The sequence below is a fragment of the Loxodonta africana genome, chromosome 3 (assembly GCF_030014295.1).
Source record: "Loxodonta africana isolate mLoxAfr1 chromosome 3, mLoxAfr1.hap2, whole genome shotgun sequence".
Classification (NCBI taxonomy): domain Eukaryota; kingdom Metazoa; phylum Chordata; class Mammalia; order Proboscidea; family Elephantidae; genus Loxodonta; species Loxodonta africana.
Window position 1 is genome coordinate 45971348 of NC_087344.1, and position 20145 is coordinate 45991492.

General features: G+C 46.5%; 1 protein-coding gene across 1 annotated transcript in view; it reads right to left on the bottom strand.

The window, feature by feature from the left end:
- C3H1orf127 (chromosome 3 C1orf127 homolog) overlaps window positions 1-20145 on the bottom strand; it is a 62688-nt gene that overhangs the window by 12853 nt on the left and 29690 nt on the right. The window contains 6 exon segments of the mRNA XM_064279926.1: window positions 275-418; window positions 2511-2617; window positions 2620-2634; window positions 6675-6828; window positions 7195-7420; window positions 7942-7997. Coding sequence (XP_064135996.1) covers window positions 275-418; window positions 2511-2617; window positions 2620-2634; window positions 6675-6828; window positions 7195-7420; window positions 7942-7997 — 702 coding nt within the window.

Genomic DNA, 20145 nt, shown 5'->3' on the forward strand with positions numbered 1-20145 from the left:
TCCTCCCCGTTCAGACACCCCCTTCCCTGCCCCTGTATCTTCCTCCCCCACAAACCTGGGCATGGGGGAGAAGGGAGATACCACAGGTGAAAGCTTGGTGGCACCCAGAACCCAGTGAGTGCTGTGAATGTCGGCCAGCAGAACAATGCCACCTGCACCTCCAGCCGCCACCTCTCCGCTGGGGCCACTGCCTGGGCTCAAGGGCCCCACCGCCTGCCTTGGCCTTGGAGGGCAGCCTGACCTGGGATGCCCCTCAGACCTCTGAGCCCTTTACCTGGACAAACGTGGACCCACAGTGGACATGCACTTGGCCCAGCCTTGGCGTTGTCATTGGACACTTCATTACATAGCCATCACTCTGCTCCAACCTTCTCACCCCTTTCTGAAATATTCTGATTTCCAACCTGTAATTTGCTTTCTGGAAATAGAGTGAAATTCATGTGTGCAAATGAAAGAGGGAAATATAGCTAATAGGCTTCAATTATAGGTCAGTGACTATTCACAGCAAAAGTGATTAACACTAACTGCCTCAAAGCCAGGCAAGTCTCACAGAACAGGGCCTGAGGCCAGCAAGGACTCAGAACCTGGGTCTGGCTTCTGGGCTGCAGCAGTTCGGCCCCTACTTGGCAAGCCCTTGAGGTTAGAGAACATTTGTACATTTCAGGAAGTTCAAGTCTGGGCAGACAGAACAAGAAATTCACCCCAATGTCACTTCACAGTTAACAAACATTTGCTCCTTCAACCCTCACAACTGTTTCACAGGAAGGCTTTCTTATTCCCATTTTACAGATGAGGCAGTTAAGGCTCAGAGGAGGTGACTAAGTCAAAGGCACATGGCATATAGCCATTCCTGGGACTAGATTCAGTCACGATCAGGTTGGGCTCCTTCTGGAACTCGACTGTGTACGACATGGGGCTTCAGAAATGTCAAACCAGCAAGTCTCACAAGGGACATGGGGCTGACCTCATTCAGCCACAGAGGAAAGATCATGGCGGGGACCTGAAAAGGGTATATGGGGGCAGGGGGTGCCAAAGAGGAGGGGCAACGGCAGAGAGGAAGAGAAAGCAGAGGAATAGAATAGTTCCTGTAAATTCTTCCCCCTTTCCCGGCTAAAACCCTGCTCCAGAGGAACTCTGGGCTTGGACAAGGAAGGAGAAAAGAAATGAAGCAAAGAGGGAATGGAGGTGAGAAGAAAAAGAAAATTAAGAGGGGTCCATGGGGCTGTTTGTCCCTGGGTGGTGCAAACAGTTAAGGGCTTAGCTGCTAACAGAAAGTTTGGGGTTCAAGCCCACCCAGGTGCCTTGGAAGAAAGGCCTAGAAATCTACTTCTGAAAAATCACCCATTGAAAACCCTACGGAGCACAGTTCTATTCTGACACACATGGGATTGCCATGAGTAGGAATCAACTCGACAGCAACTGGTTTGGTTGTTTATGATGGGGCAGTTTACACCCTCTTAGGAGCCAGCAAGAGTGTGCCTAGAAGCCTAACCTCCTGGCCTCTAGGCCATCGGCCTACTAAAACCAGAGCCTCTCCACTCTACCTGCCCCCCCCGCCCCACCCAAGGAAGCATCAGCTCCCCATGTCTCCCTCTGACTGGCATAGGCCCCTTGGACTCCAGCTCCCAAGCCCTCTCCCTCAACTGAGCCTTCCCTGGGGTGAGGCTGTGTGGGGCCTGGAGCCCAGGCAATTTGTTGGGGGGGGGCGGGGGGGCTCTTTAAGAAACAGAATACGCAAATATCTGACTGTTGCAAATTTTACAAGGTCATGTGGCAGCAGAAGAAGCCTGACCTGATCTTGAATCTAGTCCCAGTAATGGCCTTTGGCTTAATCACTTACCTCCTCTGAGCCTCAACCCCCTCATCTGCAAAATGGGAATAAGAAAGCCTTCCTATGACACAGTCCTGAGGGTCAAAGGAGCAAATGTTTGTCAACTGTCAAGTGATGTTCAGGCAAAGCTCTTGTGAACACATATGGGGTCTGTGCAAGTGAGGGGCCTGGAATCTTCCGCTCCACCAGCTCTGCGGTAACTCGGCTCTGCTGAACTCCACGGCACCATTCGTTCACTTTATTAAGCACGTATTGAGCACCTACTGTATGCCAGGTTCTGAGCCCAACACTTCAGATACAGGTAAATACTCCAAATCTAGTCGGGAGATAGCTACGTGAGCAAGGGCAAGGGGCAGGTGCAATCATAGGAGCACGTGCATTGCACAAAAGAGGAGTGATTGCTATCAGGAAGACTGCCTGTAGGAGGCAGCGTCTGAGCTAGGTTAACATGGCTTTTGATGTCTATGCCCATAAGCTTCGTGAGGGCACAGCCTGGGTCTCACCCCCTTGTCTCCCTCAGCTCAGAGCCTGGTATGGGGTAGGTTTCCACAGAGGATGATGGTACGATGTCTCCTTACTTAACATCTGTGCTCAGGCTTGGCTCTCTTTGTCTCCCAGAATGGAAACATTCCAAAAGACAGCTCCAAGTTGCCCTACAAGAAATGTTCCCTAAACTCACCTCCTTCTGCACCAAGGAAGCCGAGTACAGAGCTCGAAAAATGAAGTCACCATGGGGAGCGGGATGCAGGAAGTAGCCACATTTAGCAAGAAAAGGATCCAGGTGGCGGGGGTTCTCCAGGTCCCTGTAAGGAGGAAAGGGATGGAAATGTGGGTGGGGCCTCCTTAGGCTACTTCCCCAGGCAAAGTTAGAAATCTGAGACATCCAGATATAAACCTAAGGGGTACTCTGTCCAGAAGCTGCTTACCTGTAGTGGTTAAAAATAATACTAACAGGGAAAGACCTGGAAAGGTATACATCAATACGTTGGCTCTACCTTCAAGATAGGTCCAGAATCTGGCCCCCTCTCCCCGCACTGTCCTGGGTTTCTACAGCTCCCTCTTCTCCTGTCTCCTGGCTTTCTCCTTCACTCCTACTGTCTATGATCCACATGGCAGCCAGCAGTATCCTGTTAAAAACTAGGTCAGATCATGTCTTTTCTCTGCTCAAACCTCCCCATTTTTCCCTCAGAGTAAAAGTCAAATAAGTCCTTGAAGTTCCCGTGTAATTTGTCCCTCACTTCCCTGGCCTCCCCTCCCACTTCCCTTTACCTCCCTCACTTCGCTCCAGCCCCACTGGCCTCCCTGCTATGTCTCAAGCATGCCAGACGCACTCCTGCCCCAGAGCTTTTACACCAGCTATGCCCTCTGCCTGGAATTCTGTTCTCTCACTCCCTCACCTCCTTCAAGTTTCTGCCCAAGTGTCATCTTCTCAGCGAGGCCCATCCTGACTACCCTGTTAATATTGACCTTATCCTGTTGTCCTGTTTTCTTTCCTTCATTTTTTTAAAATTGTGTTTAAGTGAAAGTTTACAGTTCAAGTCAGCTTCTCATACAAAAACTTATACATACATTGTTATGTGGCCCTAGTTGCTCTCCCCATAATGTGACAGCACACTCCTTCTCTCCATCCTGTATTCCCTGTGTCCATTCAGCCAGCTCCTGTCTCCCTCTGCCTTCTCATCTTGCCTCTGGACGGGACTTTCCCACTTAGTCTTATGTGTCTACTTGAGCTAAGAAGCACACTTCTGACCAGTATCATTTTATGTCTCATGATCCAGTCTAATCTTTGTCTGGAGAACTGGCTTTGGGAATGGTTTTAGTTTTGGGCTAAAACAGACCCTGGGGGCCATGTCCTCTGTGGTCTCCAGTCTTAGTCAGACCATTTAGTCTGGTCTTTTTACTAGAATTTGAGTTCTGCATGCCACTTTTCTCCTGCTCCATCAGGGACTCTCTGTTGTGTTCCCTACCAGGGCAGTCATTGGTGGTAGCCGGGCACCATCTAGTTCCTCTGGTCTCAGGCTGATGGAGTCCCTAGTTTATGTGACACTTTCTGTTGTTTTCTGTTTCTGTAGCACTTACTGCCTTCTCTCTGGGGTACCTGGGTGGCGCAAACAGCTAACATGCTCAGCTACTAACCAAAATGTTGGAGGTTCAAGTCCACCCAGAGGCACCTAAGAAGGCCCTGTGATCTACTCCTGAAAAGTCAGCCATTGAAAACCCTACGTACGGAGCACAGTTCTACTCTGACACACATGAGGTCATCCCGAGTGGGAGTCGACCCGACGGCAACTGGTGTGTTTTTTTAACTTACTGTCTAATTGGGAAACCCTGGTGGCGTAGTGGTTAAGTGCTACGGCTGCTAACCAAAAGGTCAGCAGTTTGAATCCTCCAGGTGCTCCTTGGGAGCTCTATGGGCAGCTTTACTCTGCCCTATGGGGCCACTATGAGTCAGAATCGACTCAGGGGCGACAGGTTTGGTATCTAATTTACTTATTTATTATGCTTATTGTTTGCCTCCCTTACCCAAATGTCAGCTCCATGGGGTCGGGGTATTTATCTATTTTTTTCATTGCCTAGTGCCTGGAGAAGTGCCTGGCATATACAGGGCTCTCAATAAACATTTGTTGAATGAGTAAAAAATGAAGAGTGGTATCTCTGGGTAGAGGAATCATGGGTAGTTTTTATTATCTTCTTTGGATTTTTGTTAGTTTCCATAATTAACTTGTATTGCTTTTGTGGTGATATTTTTTTAAGCCATTTTTCAAAACTCACCGTTTCATTTTCAAATACTTGACTGTTAATTGAGTATTTGCTGGGAGATGAATATACTATTTCAGAAAGCGGCTCTGGAAGCCTTTCTGTGGAGCTTCTACCTCTATCTTTAGCAAGAGATCAAGGCCGAGCCCCTGACAGAAACAGGCTCTCGCTGGGGAAATAAAGCGTCTCAGTCTGGATGTGCAAATTGACCTGGATCGTTTTCGTTTTGCATTCACGTTTGCACTTTGTAAATATTTGCCTGGCATCCCGCTGCTCACACCTGCTTGCTGTCCCCTCAAGTTTATGGAAGGCAGCAGGCACTGTCATTTCTCCATCCCCACCTGGCGCTGCTAGCGCTACCACGTGAAATGAAAACTCACCCGCGAAAGCCACAGGTGTCTCTGACAGGGCCTAAAACTAATGGCCTGTGGCTGGCCGCTGTGACTAATTCTCTGATTATTGACTTTATGATTTTACGCTTAAAACTTCTTTATAATAACACACAGAAATGTTTAATGGGCTCTATCCAGAGCCATAAAAATTACTTATTGAACAAGCGTTTTAAAACTATTAATCTATTGTTTTCCATTAATAATGGCTCTCCAAAGAACAGGCGACAGCTTAATGTATCCACGGCATTTCTGCTCGAAAAGTGGCCTTTTAATATACAAACGCTGCTCCTGAGGCATCACAGGCTGGCTGACCATTCAGTAGCTGACCCTCCCAGGCCAGATTTCCACTGCATCACACTTAGAAAGTGCTTCAAGAATTTCCAAAGTGAACAGGGGCCCTGGGAGGTGTCCCTAGACTCTGGGAGAGACCAGAAAGCCCCTCTCCTCAGTTTCTCTCTGCCTGTGGAAAAGAGGAAAGGAATTCTGAGGGCTTGTTCTGCAGCCCCTGCAATGGAGGATGCAGAAGGAAGTGAGTCATTTAGACTTCTCTCTTTTTTTTTTTTTTCTACTCTTGTTCCTTCCAGAAAGTTCCAGGTAATCACCTCGTGGTACCCTCATTCCAATTTTTCTGTTGGCAAAATCATGGCTGGAAGGTTTCTGTGACACTATTCCCTTGTTTTTGCTATTTTAGGTGTGTGATCCCCCTACTGGGGCCCTGGTGGCACAGTGGTTCACAGCGACGGTGTGCTACGGCTGCTAACCAAAAGGTCGGCAGTTCAAATCCACCAGCTGCTCCTTGGAAACCCTATGGAGCAGTTCTACTCTGTCCTACAGGGTTGCTATGAGTCGCCATCGACTCGATGGCAATGGGTTTGCTTTTTTAATCCCCTCCTATTCCCCCTTCCGTCCCTGGGTGGTACAAATTGTTAGCATGCTCAACTGCTAAGGAAAAGGTTGGAGGTTCAAGTCCACATGGAGGCACCTCAGAAGAAAGGCCTGGGGATATATGTCAGTGAAATACCCACTGAAAACCCTATGGAGCACAGTCCTACTCTGACACACATGGGTCATCATAAGTCGGAATTGACTCAGCTGCAATTGGCTTTTTACTGGTTTATTTTTCCACCAAGCATGAAATGGCTTTCGGTTTCAAGTGTGTAAGAATTCCCCTTTTTCCTCACATCCATTTCTTTTCTCAGGTGATTTAGATTTCAGAGCACATCAGCAGCAGATGGGTATATCTACTAAGCTTCCAGGCCGTTCACTGATTTAACAAATACTTGAGTGTCTCCTAAGTTCCAGGCAGTGTGCTCCGTTCTGGAAATTCAGTAGAAACAAGAAACGCGTGTGGGCCTTGCCCTCACAGAGCTGCCGGGGCGTGCAGATGACAAGCATGTAAGCAAACAATTGTAGAAGATCCTTTGAAGTAGTGATGAGTGGCTGAGAAGAAAACAGGCTGAGATTGTGGCTGGGGGTGGGAGGAGATTCTTGAGATAGGGAATCAGGAAGGCCTCTTGGAGGAGGTGGCATTGGAGCAGGGTTTTGAGCAACAGGAAGGAGCCAGCCCTGAGCAATGGGGAAGAGCATTCCAGACAGAGGAAAGCCAATGCAAAAGGAGTGAGGGATGTACATGAGGGGCAGGGGGACATCTCTCCCTAGGCAAAGACCCTACCTGGTCAACAACTGTCCCTTACCTGGCAAGTGCAGTGTTCTGCTCAGCCACTGCCTTAAACCCTTCACTTGGCTCTTCGGGATCCACAGGGCCATGTAGTCTGAGAAGCACTCGACCTTGTCTGCAGACAAGAAGATACTCCTGAGAAGAGAGGAAGGACTTCTCTCCCAGGCCTGCTTCAATGGAATGGTTAAAAAAGAGCATGTAGGAGTTACATGGTCATCACTGAGAGTGATCCTTTACTCCACGAAGAAGTCACAGTTCACAGAACATCTGAGGAGAAAGAACCTTAGGGTGGGGCTTCTCAAATGTCAATGTGCCTACAAATCACCTGGGGGTCTTGTTAAAACACAGGCCCCGATTCAGTAGGTCAGAGGTGGGGCCTGAGATTCAGCCTTTCTAAAAGCTCCCAGGCGATGCCAATGCTGCCGGTTCAGAGACCACAGTTTGAGCGGTGAGGTCCTAGAGATCACAAAATCTAACCGCTGTGTTTTACAGGAGGAGATACGGAGCCATGTGACTTAATAGTAAGAGAACCCCACTTCTGTTCCATGTTTCTGTGAATTGATGACGATGATGGTGATGGTGACGGAGGTGATGATGGTGGTGAAGATGGTGGTGATGGTAGTAATGGTGGTGATGATGGTGGAGGTGATGGTGATGATGATAATGATGGTGATGATGGTGGTGATGGTGATAGTGAAGGTGGTGATGTTGATGGTGATGATGATGGTAATGATGGAACTTACTTCATAGGGTGGAATAAAACTGGAATGAGTAAATGTGTGTAAAAGTCTGTACAGGGTGCCTGTCACAGAGCATGTGCCTAAAGATGACAGCTCTTATCATGATAAGCTCTTATCGTGATGATAAATGTGGTCACCCAGAGTTGAAAGGACTTGTCCATGGTCACAGAGCAGCAGGACCTGGGGCCTAAACTTGCTCATCACATAGTCAAAGAAATTTAAGTATCAGAGAAATTGAATAAACATTAGGATACACATGACCTGAAACGATACTGAAGCCAACATAATAATGATGGTGATATGTACCCAATGTAATGGTGATGATTGCAAGAGGTACATCTAACCCCTGACAGGCCCCAGGGTCATCACTGGGAACCAGCCTCCTGTTGTCTAGGAGAGGAAATGGAGAAAATGCAGACTCTGGGTTGAATCTGCAGTATACAAACACATGATACCCATGTGTCCTTTAAAGAACAGGATTAGGCCCTGGATAGAAACTCATTTACATGTCACTTGGCTCATATAAGTGGAGTAGGGGCAAACCAGCCCATTCTTGGAATTTTGACGCTCAGCTGAGGACTCCAGGGAATGAGCACGGCCTGTGTACAGGCCAGAGGTGAGAGGCAGTATGGAATGTCCCAGTGACTACCCGCACCTGCCTCTGCTGACCACAGCCCAACCCATTCTCTACACAGCAGCCAAGAGGGATCTTAAAATGTAGCTGAGATTACATAAGTCTCTTCTCAGAGCCCTTCAATGCCCCCTCCCCCGCTGCCCTTGGAGTAAACTCCAAACATTTCCACAGTCCATGCAGCTCTGTCCTCTTCTATCACCACACTCCAGCCAAGCTGGTCTTCTCTGCACTAGGAACCTCTGCACATGCTGGTCTCACTGCCTGAAATACTGTTCCCCACTCTTCATGTAGCTGACTCCTCTTCATGCTGTAGGTCTCCACTTCAATGTCACCTCCTCCAGGAGGCCCTCCCTGACCACCCCACCATTCTCTACCCTGGTCTGGTGTTTGTTTCCTTCATGGCCCACATCACTGTTGGAAATTATGTTATGTGGTTGGAGCACTGGTGGTGCAGTGGTTAAAAGATTGGCTGCTAACCAAAAGGTTGGCAGTTTGAATCTACCAACTGCTCCCTGGAAACCCTAGGATGCAGTTCTACTCTGTCCTATGTGATTACTATGAGTCAGCATTGACTCGACACCAATGAGTTTTTTGGGTTGTTCTATATGTTTCTCTCACTTGAGTGAAGATATGCTCAGAAGCACAGGGGCTTCGTCTATCTTGTTCACCATTCTATCCCCAAAGCCCTTCGATGGACCAGTGTCTGACACACAATGGCGCCTCTGTAAATATTTGTCCAATAAACAGCTATGCCTGGAGAGGGGGAAATGATAGCAATGACGATGGTGGTGGTGGCGGTGATGACAGTGGTGGTGATAATAAGATGGTGGTAACGATGGTGGGGGTGATGGTGATGGTGATGGTGATGATGACCTGCTGATTTATCTGTTTCTTCTCTTCCCCAGCACATAAATTATAAGCTCCATGAAAAGGTATAAACTATGTCTAACTCCTCAGAAACTCTATGGGGGCAGTTCTACTCCATCCCATAGGGTAGCTATGAGTCGGAATCAACTCGAGGGCACTGGATGTCTAACTTGTTCAGCACGGTACCTCAATGCCTTACCCAGTGCCTGGCATCTACGGACAGATGATAAATACGTTTATGATCAATAAAATGATGAATAGGTGATAAACATGAAAATTCTTGTTTTCAGGTATGCTAGAGTTTTCTGTAATCACATGGAACAATAATATCAAGTGAGATAATCTGGCTATGTTAAGTGGAATCTTGCTGGATGTGATATGTTTTCCCAAAGAGAGCCCTACCTGGGCCTCTCTAACAGGGTAGAGTTGATTGATTGCTAGGGAGCTTAAATCAAACGTATTGTAGACATGACTCATCTGACAACTGGAGAAATGGAACGATGGAAAAAATTTTAACTGTTGAGTTAATTCCTGTTTCAACAGAGATATTTCAGCTGCCAGGAAGAACACCAGGTGCGTGGAGCCCTGGGGTCAGACTGTCAGAGTTCAGATCCTGGATATGACCTGGGGTAAGTCGTTTAACCTCTCCAAGACTCCATTTCCTCTTGTACAAAATGGACACAATAATAGCGCCTCCCTCATTGGGTCTCATGAGGCATTGGCGATTCAGTGGTAGAATTCTCACCACCCATAGAGAGACTTGGGTTTGATCCCTGGCCAATGTGCCTCATGTACAGCCACTCTCTGTCAGTGGAGCCTTGTGTGTTACTATGATGCTGAACAGGTTTCAGCAGAGCTTCCGGACTAGGAGGAAAGCCTTGGTGATCTACTTCTGAAAATCAGCCAATGAAAGCTCTACGGATCACGATGGTCTGATCCACAACCAATCATGGGAACGGCTCAGGACTGAGCAACGCTTCGTTCCATTCTACGTGGGGTTGCCATGAGTCAGAGGCCAACTCAATGGCATTTAATGACAACCACAAGAACATTTGGTATCAAGAAGATGAAATGAAATGATTCATGTAAAACCCTTAGCACAGGGCCAGGCCTGGAATAACCCTTCAATAAATATGTGCTGTTCCTACAGTGTCTTCTACTTGGTATAGCAGCTATGTGTGGAAACTCTGAAGCTCCAATGCTGGGTTGGAATCCTAGCTCTACCACTTGTTGCTGTGGGATCTTAGACAAGCCATTCACTTCTCTGGCCTAGTTCTCATCATCTACAAGTCATGCTGTTATAGGATGCGTTAATAGACACAGTGCCCTGAAGACAGGCCTGGGACACGACAAGAGCTCCCTGTGCTGGTTTTCATTATTGAAACAAGCTCTGACCTCTGAGTCAGGACAACCTAATTCTGCCACCAGCCAGCACGTGTAACCTCCAGCCCTTGGCATTCCGGGAATCCTGTTTCCTCACTGGAAAATGACAGCCTAAATCCACACTTCTGCAATGGCTTTCTCACTTCCGAAGTTACCGAGATGTCACACACAGGTTGGTGATCAGTCAGCTCAATGGGGGAAACGCCCGGAGCCTGAGGTAAACTATAAAAACATGATTTATTTACCTGTCGAAATTTCAAGTGCTGGGCTGGGCGTGTCCCTGTTTGACTTGAAGGGCAGGGTCCATGTGAACTCCGCAGATAGAGCACAGGCAAGACAGAGGGCCCTGCAGGACAGGAGGGAAGGGTGTGGCAGGATATGCTGTGCTGCCTGCTCGGCCTTCACACGTTCCATCAACTAATTACACGGTGAAACCCACAAGGGCGGAAATCAACGGGACTGCCTTGTTTTTCTGGGTCTTGCAAGATTTCTGCCTTTGACAGGATGCAGCCATACCACTTTTCTATGGCTATCTATCAGTGGAAAATATTTGAGTTTTCCTTCTCTGACAGGTTTCCACCTTACACAAGTTCTGGCTTTTGCAGGGTTCATGGTATTTATTTTGAATGCCTACTGCGTGCAGAGCCCAAGATGGAAAGACCAACCATAACCAAGTGAAGACAGACATGAACAAAGTAGTGTCAGAGGGTGATCAAGTCCTGAAGAGAATAAAAACAGAGAGCCCGATTGGGGACTGCTTCAGATGGGGAGGTCAGGGTTAAATGACAAACGACATTAAGTATTTGTCAAGACCCATAGGAGTGGACAACTCAAAGGGTAAACCCTAAACCCTCACCCATTGCTGGTGGGAATGCAAAATGATACAGATGTTGTGGAAAACAGTTTGGTGGTGTCTCAAAAAGTTAAACATAGAGCTACCGTATGACCCAGCAATCCCAGTCCTGGGCATATACCTAGAAGAATTGAAAGCAGGAATGCGAACAGTAACTTGTAACACCAATATTCATTGCAGCACTTTTCACAATAGCCAAAAGGTGAAAACAACCTAAGTGTCCCACAACAGATGAATGGGTAAACAAGATGTGGCACATACATACAAAGGAGTATTGAATAATACTCCATATAATAATAAATAATCCACCATAAAGAGAAATAAAGTCCTGATAAGTGCTACAGCATGGATGAATCTTGAAAACATTACACTGTGTGAAATAAGTCAGCCACAAAAGGACAAACATTGTATACTCCCACTTATACAAAACAGACAAATGTATAGAGACCAAAGTTTATTAGTAGTTACCAAGGGTGGGAGGGAAAAAGGAAGAAGGAGTCTTAGCTTAGGGGACACTGAGCTTCTGTCAATGGTGGTGGAGTCATTTGGAAATGGATAGTAGTGATGGTTGTACAGCATGAAGAAGATAACCAACGCCATCGTCAAAAATGTTGACTTGGCAAATGTTTTGTTGTATATTCTTTTACCACCATAAAAAAAAAAAAAAAGAGTGAGCCCTAATGTAAACAATGGACTGTAGTTAATAATAATGTGTGAATATTGGGTCAATTATAACAAATGTACCACAGGAATGAAGGGGTTAATAATAGGGGAAACTGTGTGGAGGGGGATAGAGAGTATATGGGAGCTCTCTGTACTTCCTGTGCGATTTTTCGTTAACTCTAAAACTTTTCTAAAAAATAAACTCTATTTTTAAAAAAAGATCATGACTCTCAGATAAAAAATAAACCCGTTGTTAAAGATTTTAGCTCATTATTCGTGAGGGAATCGAGCAGATATTATAACCAGTTCGAAGGAGAAATCAAAGAACAGACACATTTATAGATCAGGAATGTTGAAATTCATTGGGAAATAGACACAAAACTGACTTCTTCCACAGTGGAGGAGTGAAGTCCATTGAACCCCTCTTGACACAATTTATTTGCATGTCCAGAGACAAGAGACAAGAATTGTTTGCACTGCCATCATTTCTTTACAGCTCACAGCATGTCAGATAGCTCAAAGGCAAGAAAGACTAGACTCAGATGGCCAGAAAGATATGCTCTAAACAACGCATCATTTCCATTGGAGATACCCAGTAACCTATTTTGCTTATTCCAATTTCCTTTTAGGTAAGATATTGCTGAGCAGCTCTGGTGGTGCAGTGGTTAAGAGCTCGACTCCTAACTGAAAAGTCATTGGTTTGAACCCATCAGCCACACCCCAGGAGAAAGATGTGGCAGTCTGCTTCCGTAAAGATTACAGCCTTGGAAACCCTATGGGGCAGTTCTACTCTGGCCGATAGGGTCACTGTGAGTAAAAATCGATGGCTCACAACAAGACATTGCTGAGAGGTGACTTTTGCCCTGAGATGGTGTGCCAAGGAGTCCCATGCAAAGATCTGGGGAGGGACGTTCCCAGCAGAGGGAACAGCAGGCGCAAACGTCCTAAAGTAGAGAATGAGTTTAGTGTGTTTAAGGAATGAAAAGAAGGCTGGTGTGGCTGGAGCACAGTGACAAGGTGCAAGTGATGGGTATGAGGTGAGAGGGGCAGACAGGGACCAGAACAAGCCAGGAGTCAAGGTGCAGACTGGGATTTTATCCCAAGAAAGATGGGTAACATTGGAGGACCCTGAGCAGGAAAGGGCCAGGACCTCATTTATGTTTTAAAAGAATCCCTCTGTCTTCTGAGACTGTAACTATTTAAAAATGACTCTAGGCAGGAACTCAGAAAACAATCCTGGAGCTAGCAGCTGGAAAGAAGGACAGACAGTAATAGGGAGAGATGGCAGGATATGGAGCAGGGAGATAGCACCAGCTTCCTAGAGGGAGTGCCGAGTGGTTTAACCACCTTGGGAACCTGTCTGGCAGAATCTACTAAAACTGAACATACCCCCACCCTTTGTTGTTGTTGTTGGGTGCCATTGAGTTGATTTCGACTCATAGTGACCCCGTGTGACAAGTAGAATTGCCCACAGGGTTTTTCTTTTAAAAAAAAAAAATTTGTGTGTGTTTTAAGTGAAAGTTTACAGAGCAAATTAGTTTCTCATTCAAAAATTTATATACAAATTGTTTTGTGACATTGGTTACAATCCCTGCAATGTGTCAGCACTCTCCCTCTTTCCACCCCTGGGTTCCCCATGTCCATTCATCCAGTTTCTGTCCCCTTCTGCCTTCTTATCTTTGCTTTTAGGCAGGTGTTGCCATTTGTTCTCATATACTTGATTGAACTAAGAAGCACACTTCTCATGTGTGTTATTGTTTGTTTTATCCCATTGCTGTGGAGTCAATTTTGACCCATAGTGACCCTACAGGACAGAGTAGAACTGCCCCCTAGGGTTTCCAATCAGTGGCTGATGGATTCGAACTGCCGACCTTTTGGTTGGCAGCTGAGCTCTTAGCTACTGCAACACTTTGCTAAAAGTGAACTTCAGGAGCGGCTTCAGTTCTGAGTTAGAGGGGTGTCTAGGATGGTATAGTCTCAGGGGTCCTCCAGGCTCTGTCAGACCAATAAGTCTAGTCTTCTTTGTGAATTTAAATTTTGTTCTGCAATTTTCCCCCACTCTGCTGGGACCCTCTATTATGATCCCTGTCAGAGCAGTCAGTGGTGGTAGCCGGTCACCAACTAGTTCTTCTGGGCTCAGGCTGGGGGAGGCTTGGGTTCATGTAGTCCATTAGTCCTTTGGACTAATATTTTCCTTGTGTCTTTTGTTTTCTTCATTCTCCTTTGCTCCAGATGGTATGGGACCAATAGATACATCTTAGATGGTTGCTCACAAGTTTTTAAGACCCCAGACGCTACTCACCAAGGTAGAACATAGAACGTTTTCTTTACAAACTATGTTATGCCAATTCACCTAGATATCCCCAAGACCATGATGCCTAGGCTTCAGCCCCAGTAACTCAGTCCCTTAAAGTGTTTGAATGTTTCTAGGAAGCTTCTAAGACTGTGCCCCCTTTGTACTCCATTATATGTAAGTGAATATACGTGCTGTACATAAAAATATGTATGTAAAAATACCCACAGCCTAACCTATATATGTACATGGGTATACTTCTATATGCCCTCCTTCCCCTATTCAGCATACATATCTGCCTGTAAGTTATTATTTATTTTTACTGTTGTTGTAGGGTTGTTGCCTCTTTTTTTTTTTTTTTTTCTCTCTCTCCCTTCTGTTCCTCTAAGTGTCTTCCTTTGCCTTGGTCAAGTTGTGCTGACTTCCTCTATATTGTATATTGTCTTTCCCTTCATCAAAGTGAACACTTACCTACTATCTAGCTAGTGATTTCCACTCCCCATCCCTTCTCTCCCTCTTAACCATCAAAAATTGTTTCTTTCTTTGTGTAAACCTTTTCTCAAGTTTTTCTAATAGTGGTGTCACACAATATTTGTCCTTTTGTGATTGACTCATTTCATTCAGCATAATGCCCTCCAGATTCATCCATATTGTGAGACGTTTCACGGATTCATCATTGTTTTTCATCATTGACTAGTATTCCATTTTGTGTATGTACCATGATTTTTTTATCCACTCATCTGTTGATGGGCACTTAGGTTGTTTCCATCTTTTTGCTGTTGTGAACAATGCTGTAATGAACATGGGTATACATATGTCTATTCGTGTAATGGCTCTTATTTCTCTAGGATATATTCCTAGGAGCCCATAGGGTTTTCTAGGCTGTAATCTTTACGGGAGCAGACCACTGGGTGGGTTCAAACCACCAACCTTTCAGTTAGCAGCCAAGCACTCAACCACTGCACCACCAAGGCTGCTCTACCCTATGATCCAGTAATTCTAGTCCAGCAGAAATACAAGCATATGTACGCCAAAAGTCACGTACAAGGTTGTTTATAGCAACAGTATCAGCTATTTCCCCAAACTGGAAACTACCCAAATGCCCAACAACTGCAGAATAGAAACATTGTGGTCTATTCACCCAATGGAAGACTATACTACAATAAAACTACTGATTCATGCAACAAGGCACATGAATCTCAAAAACATTTCGCTGAGTGAAAGCAGCCAGGCGTAAAAGAAGAAATACTCTTTGATTATATTTATAGGAAGTTCAAGAATAGACAAAACCAGCCCTGAGATTTGGAAATCCTTTGAGGAGGAAGGCAAAGGACAATAAATGATTGGAAAGAGGCCCAAGAAGGCCTTCTGAAGTGCTGATGATGCTGTCTCTTATCCTGAGTGGGAGTTACAGGAGCGCATTTGCTTTGGAGCAGTGCGTTGAGCTGAAGAGAAAAATTATGAAAGATGTTAAAAGGGACCCCAAAAATAACTAGGTTTCTTCAATGGAAAACTAGGTGATTATCTGATTCTATGGGTCTCTACCTTTCTTTGAGCTATTTTACAACTCTGTCCATGACTTTGACTTGCTTCCTTTTCGTGTATCATCAGGAAAGACCGATTGCTGAAAAAGGACATCATATTTGGTCAAGTGGAGGGCCAGAGAAGCTAAAGGAAACCCTCAACTGCCTACCTTCATTCACCGAATTCAAAAGCAAGTGTGGCAGCCCTCCCATAGGAGGCAGCCTGGTTCCAGACCCTCCCTACTGGGGCGGGGGGGTGGGGGGGTGGGGGTGGTCACCAAACCTGCTTTCAGCTCCTCTGGTTCCCAGCAGGGAGGGAACACTATTATCATTTGATTAATTTACAAAACAAAGACTTGTGTTGGGGAATTGGGCTTGAAGTAAGGTTCTCTGAGGGTGAGTAAATCTGAAACTAGAGCAGAGGAATCAACCAGGGGAAGGAGAAGCAGCTGTCTCTGACATTTGGCACCATTCCCTCTGGGGAATTCCTGCCTGGGCAGTCACAGTCGGTAAAGCTGAGCCAAAGCTCCCTAAACCAACCAAACCTGTTGTTGTCGGGTCAAACTGCCCCATAGGGTTTCCAAGCCTGTAATCTTTAAGGAAGCAGAATGCCACATCTTTCTGCCTCGGAGGGGCTGGTGGGTTAGAACCACTGACCTTTCTGTTAGCAGCCAGGTGTTTAACCACTGCACCACCAGGGATCCTTACCTTTTGGTTAGCAGCCAAAAATTGACAAACAATTAGGAGAAAGATACCGGTTCGGGTGCTGCCCTCTCACTTCTGTAGCCCAGATGTGGCAGGCCCCTGAACTTGCCCTCCCAGCCTTGGGCAGACCCAGTGGCATCGTGAGAAGCAGGTGGGTCCCGGGGACTGTGGGAACTGTGCTGGGGGACAATGCCCAGGCCTCCTCCTCCCTTCCTCCCTCACTCAGCTTCTCCTTTGCCTCCACTCTGTCTTCAGACTTACAGACCTCACTCTGGAAACAAAAGCTGTGCAGCGAACCAGCCAACAGCCAACTATTGTTGACATTGACATTCGAGCTACCTTTGGAGGCCTTACTTCCCACTCCCAGGAGCTTTTCAAAGAATCTCTTTAAAGTGGATATCAGCTTACCCTTCTCCTTGCAATTCAATAGTTTGTGACCAGGAGCTCTGTCATTTGAAAGCTCCTTGAAATTAAACATCACCTGGTCAACTTGAGCCCTAATTTGTTTAAACAACTTTCTCCAAGAAAAACAAAAGTGCTCTTTTCTCTCCCTAGACCCTGGAAATCCTTCACAATCTGGGATGACTTGAACTCTGGGATGAGGGATGATGTGGAAACTGAGGAGGGTGGGAATAAACACTCGGTGTCGGGGGGCACTTCCTCAGGCCAACCTCCACCTCCCCAAGCACCCACAGACCTGGCCAAGCATCATGCATTTGGTCCCTCTTCCCTCTTAGGCTGAGGGCTTCAGGATTCTAATGAAGAGTATCTGGCTTCTGCACCAAAGGGTGTGCGGCTCCTCAGCACTGTGCGCCCCTCTCCCAATGCCCTGAAGACCAGGACTATTGTGATCACTCTTTCCAGTTGGCCTGGCTAAGAGACACTTACCAGACCACCGCTGGGGGTCTCCCCATCCTCGGCTCTGTAGCTTGCTCCTGCCTTGATAAGAACTGATCCAGAAGCAGTTTTAACAGCATAAATAAAAGTCAGTTCCCACCTTCCCTTCAGTGTAGGCTCAAGGGTCACCCAGGTGCCAGAAAGCACAGATAGGTGTCAACATCTCTCAGTACCTGCTCCCCTTGGTGAGGTTAATGACTTTAGCCCCGGGAGCTGGCGATCAGGAGGGTGATCAGAGGAAGACAGGCGTTTAAAATAGTGATCAGAGGGTGACAGTAGATCAGAATAATGATCAGAGGATGATAACCCATTGCCATCGAGTTGATTCCAGCTCATAGTGACCCTATAGGACAGAGTAGAACTGCCCCATAGGGTTGCCGTGGAGCACCTGATGGATTCAAACTGCTATGGTTAGCAGCCATAGGTCTTAACCAGTATGCCACCAGGGTTTCCCAGAGGATGATAGGAGATCAGAATGATGACCAGAGGATGACGATAGATTGACCTGCTCAGTCACCCTACCTTTGCTAGTAAAAGGTCAGGCTGGATTCTAAGGCCTCGACCTCAGCTTGTAGGAGAAGGTTGTCTCTGGGCCAAATGAAGGAAAAAAGCTGAGAAGCCCACTTTAACTTGAGGAGCAATCCTGCTGTCTTAGCTGGGGTTCCCAGAAACCCACTCTGGCCCCCCTCCAGACAGAGTCCGGAGGGGCCTGAGAGCAGCCACAGCAGTATACTGCGTCTTGGTGAGTCTGAGAGAACGGATGGAGAATTTCTGAATGAAGCGTCGAAGGCAAGAGAAATCATGAACCGAACGGGGAAGGGAAATGCACAACTTGCGGTTTTTAAAGGACTGCTCTGGCTGTTGTATTAGAATGGCCTGAAAGGGGTGTATTGAGTTTCCTGCGGCTGCCGTAACAAAGTACCGCAGGCTGGGTGGCTTAAAACAACAGAACTTTACAGACAGTAAGAGACACACAGCTTTAGAGGCCAGAAGTCTAAAATCAAGGTGTTGTCAAGGCCATGCTCCCTCTGAAGTCTCCCAGGAAGAGTCCTTCCTTGCCTCTTCTAGCTTCTGGTGGTTGCTAACAGTTGTTTAGCGTTCCTTGGTTTACAGCTGCATCCCTCCAATCTCTGCCTTCACCATCACGTAGCCTCCTCCCTATGTGTGTCTCCATGACCAAATTTCCCTCTTCTTGTCACTGGATTATGGTGGGCTCTAATTGGAGCCCTGGTAGCTAAGTGGTTAAGCGCTCAGCTGCTAACCGAAAGGTCAGTGGTTCAAAACCACCAGCTACTCCATAGGAGAAGGATGTGACAATCTGCTTCTGTAAAGATTACAGGCTCGGAAACCCTATGAGGCAGTTGTACTCTGTCTTATAGGATTGCTTTGAGTCCGAATCGATCTGACAACAATGAGTTAATGCAGTATGGCCTTGTCTTAACTTGATTACATCTACAAGGACCTATTTCCAAATATTCATGTTCACAGGTGATGGAGGTTAGGGCTTGAACATGTTTTTTGGGGGGAACGATGCAATTCACAACAGGGAGTGTGGGAAGAAGCAGGGAGACCAGCTGAGAACTTGTTACCACCATCCATTCAAGAGATATAGTTGTCTCCCTTCACACATACCCTGCTCCTTCCTGGCCTCCATACTTGCCTTCTCATAGAGATTGTACCCCAGTCTCCCACCAACCTTGTTCCTATACTCCCTGAGACTCTCAGCGAAGTTATCTTTCTGCAAGCTTTCTGGACTGACACTGCGTTCCTGTATCTTGTCTTTGTTGTTGTTGTTGCCGTCGAGTCAGCCCCGACCATGGTGAGCCAATGCACAATGGGAAGAAACACTGCCCATTCATGTGCCACCCCCACGATTGGTTGTAGATCCAACTGTTGTGATCCATAGGGTATTCACTGTCTGATTCTCAGGAGTAGATTGCCAGACCTTTCCTCTTAGTCTGTGTTGGACTGAAAGCTCTGCTGAAATCTGTCTGACATCATAGCAACACAAAAGTCCCCACTGCCAGGAGGGTGGTAGCTGCGCATGAGGTGCATTGGCTGGGACTCGAACCCAGGTCTCCTGCATGGAAGATGAGAATTCTACCACTGAGCCACCACTGCCTCGTATCTTGTCTTTAGATACTTTTTAAAGAAGTACTTGATGCTCAAATGCCACAAAGCAAGGCTGCAAATAAGAGGAGAAAGGGAGTCAGACCGGAAGTCAAAAGACTCATCCTGGCCCCAGCTCTACTGTTAACCAATTAACCAGCCAGGGAAATCATCTCACTTCCCTGTGCTTTTGTTTCCACATCCCCAAAATGAGGACTTAGGACAAGATAGCACCTAACACCCTTCCAAGTGAAAAATTTATCTTGGTTCTACAAGGCAAGGTCATGGAAGCTTCATAGACACATCCAAAATCCCTCAGGGACCGAATTACTGGGCTGAGGGCCGGGGACCATAGTCTTGGGGGACATCTAGCTCAACTGACATAACATAGCTTATTAAAAAAAAAAAAAAAAAAAAAAGCTCTACATCCTACTTTGGTGAGTAACATCTGGGGTCCTTTAAAAGCTTGTGAGTAGCCATCTAAGATACTCCACTGGTCCCACCCCTTTGGAGCAAGGGAGAATGAAGAAAACCAAAGATACAAGTGAAAGATTAGTCCAAAGGACTAATGGACCACAACTACCACAACCTCCACCAGACTTAAGTCCAGCACAACTAGATGGTGCCTGGCTACCATTACCAACTGCTCTGACTGGGATCACAACAGAGGGTCCTGGCCAGAGCTGGAGAAAAATGTAGAATAATATTGTAACTCACAAAAAAAGACCAGATTTACTGGTCTGACAGAGACTGGAGAAACCCCAAGAGTATGGCCCCCAGACACCCTTTTAACTTAGTAGGTCTTCACTCCTGAGATTCA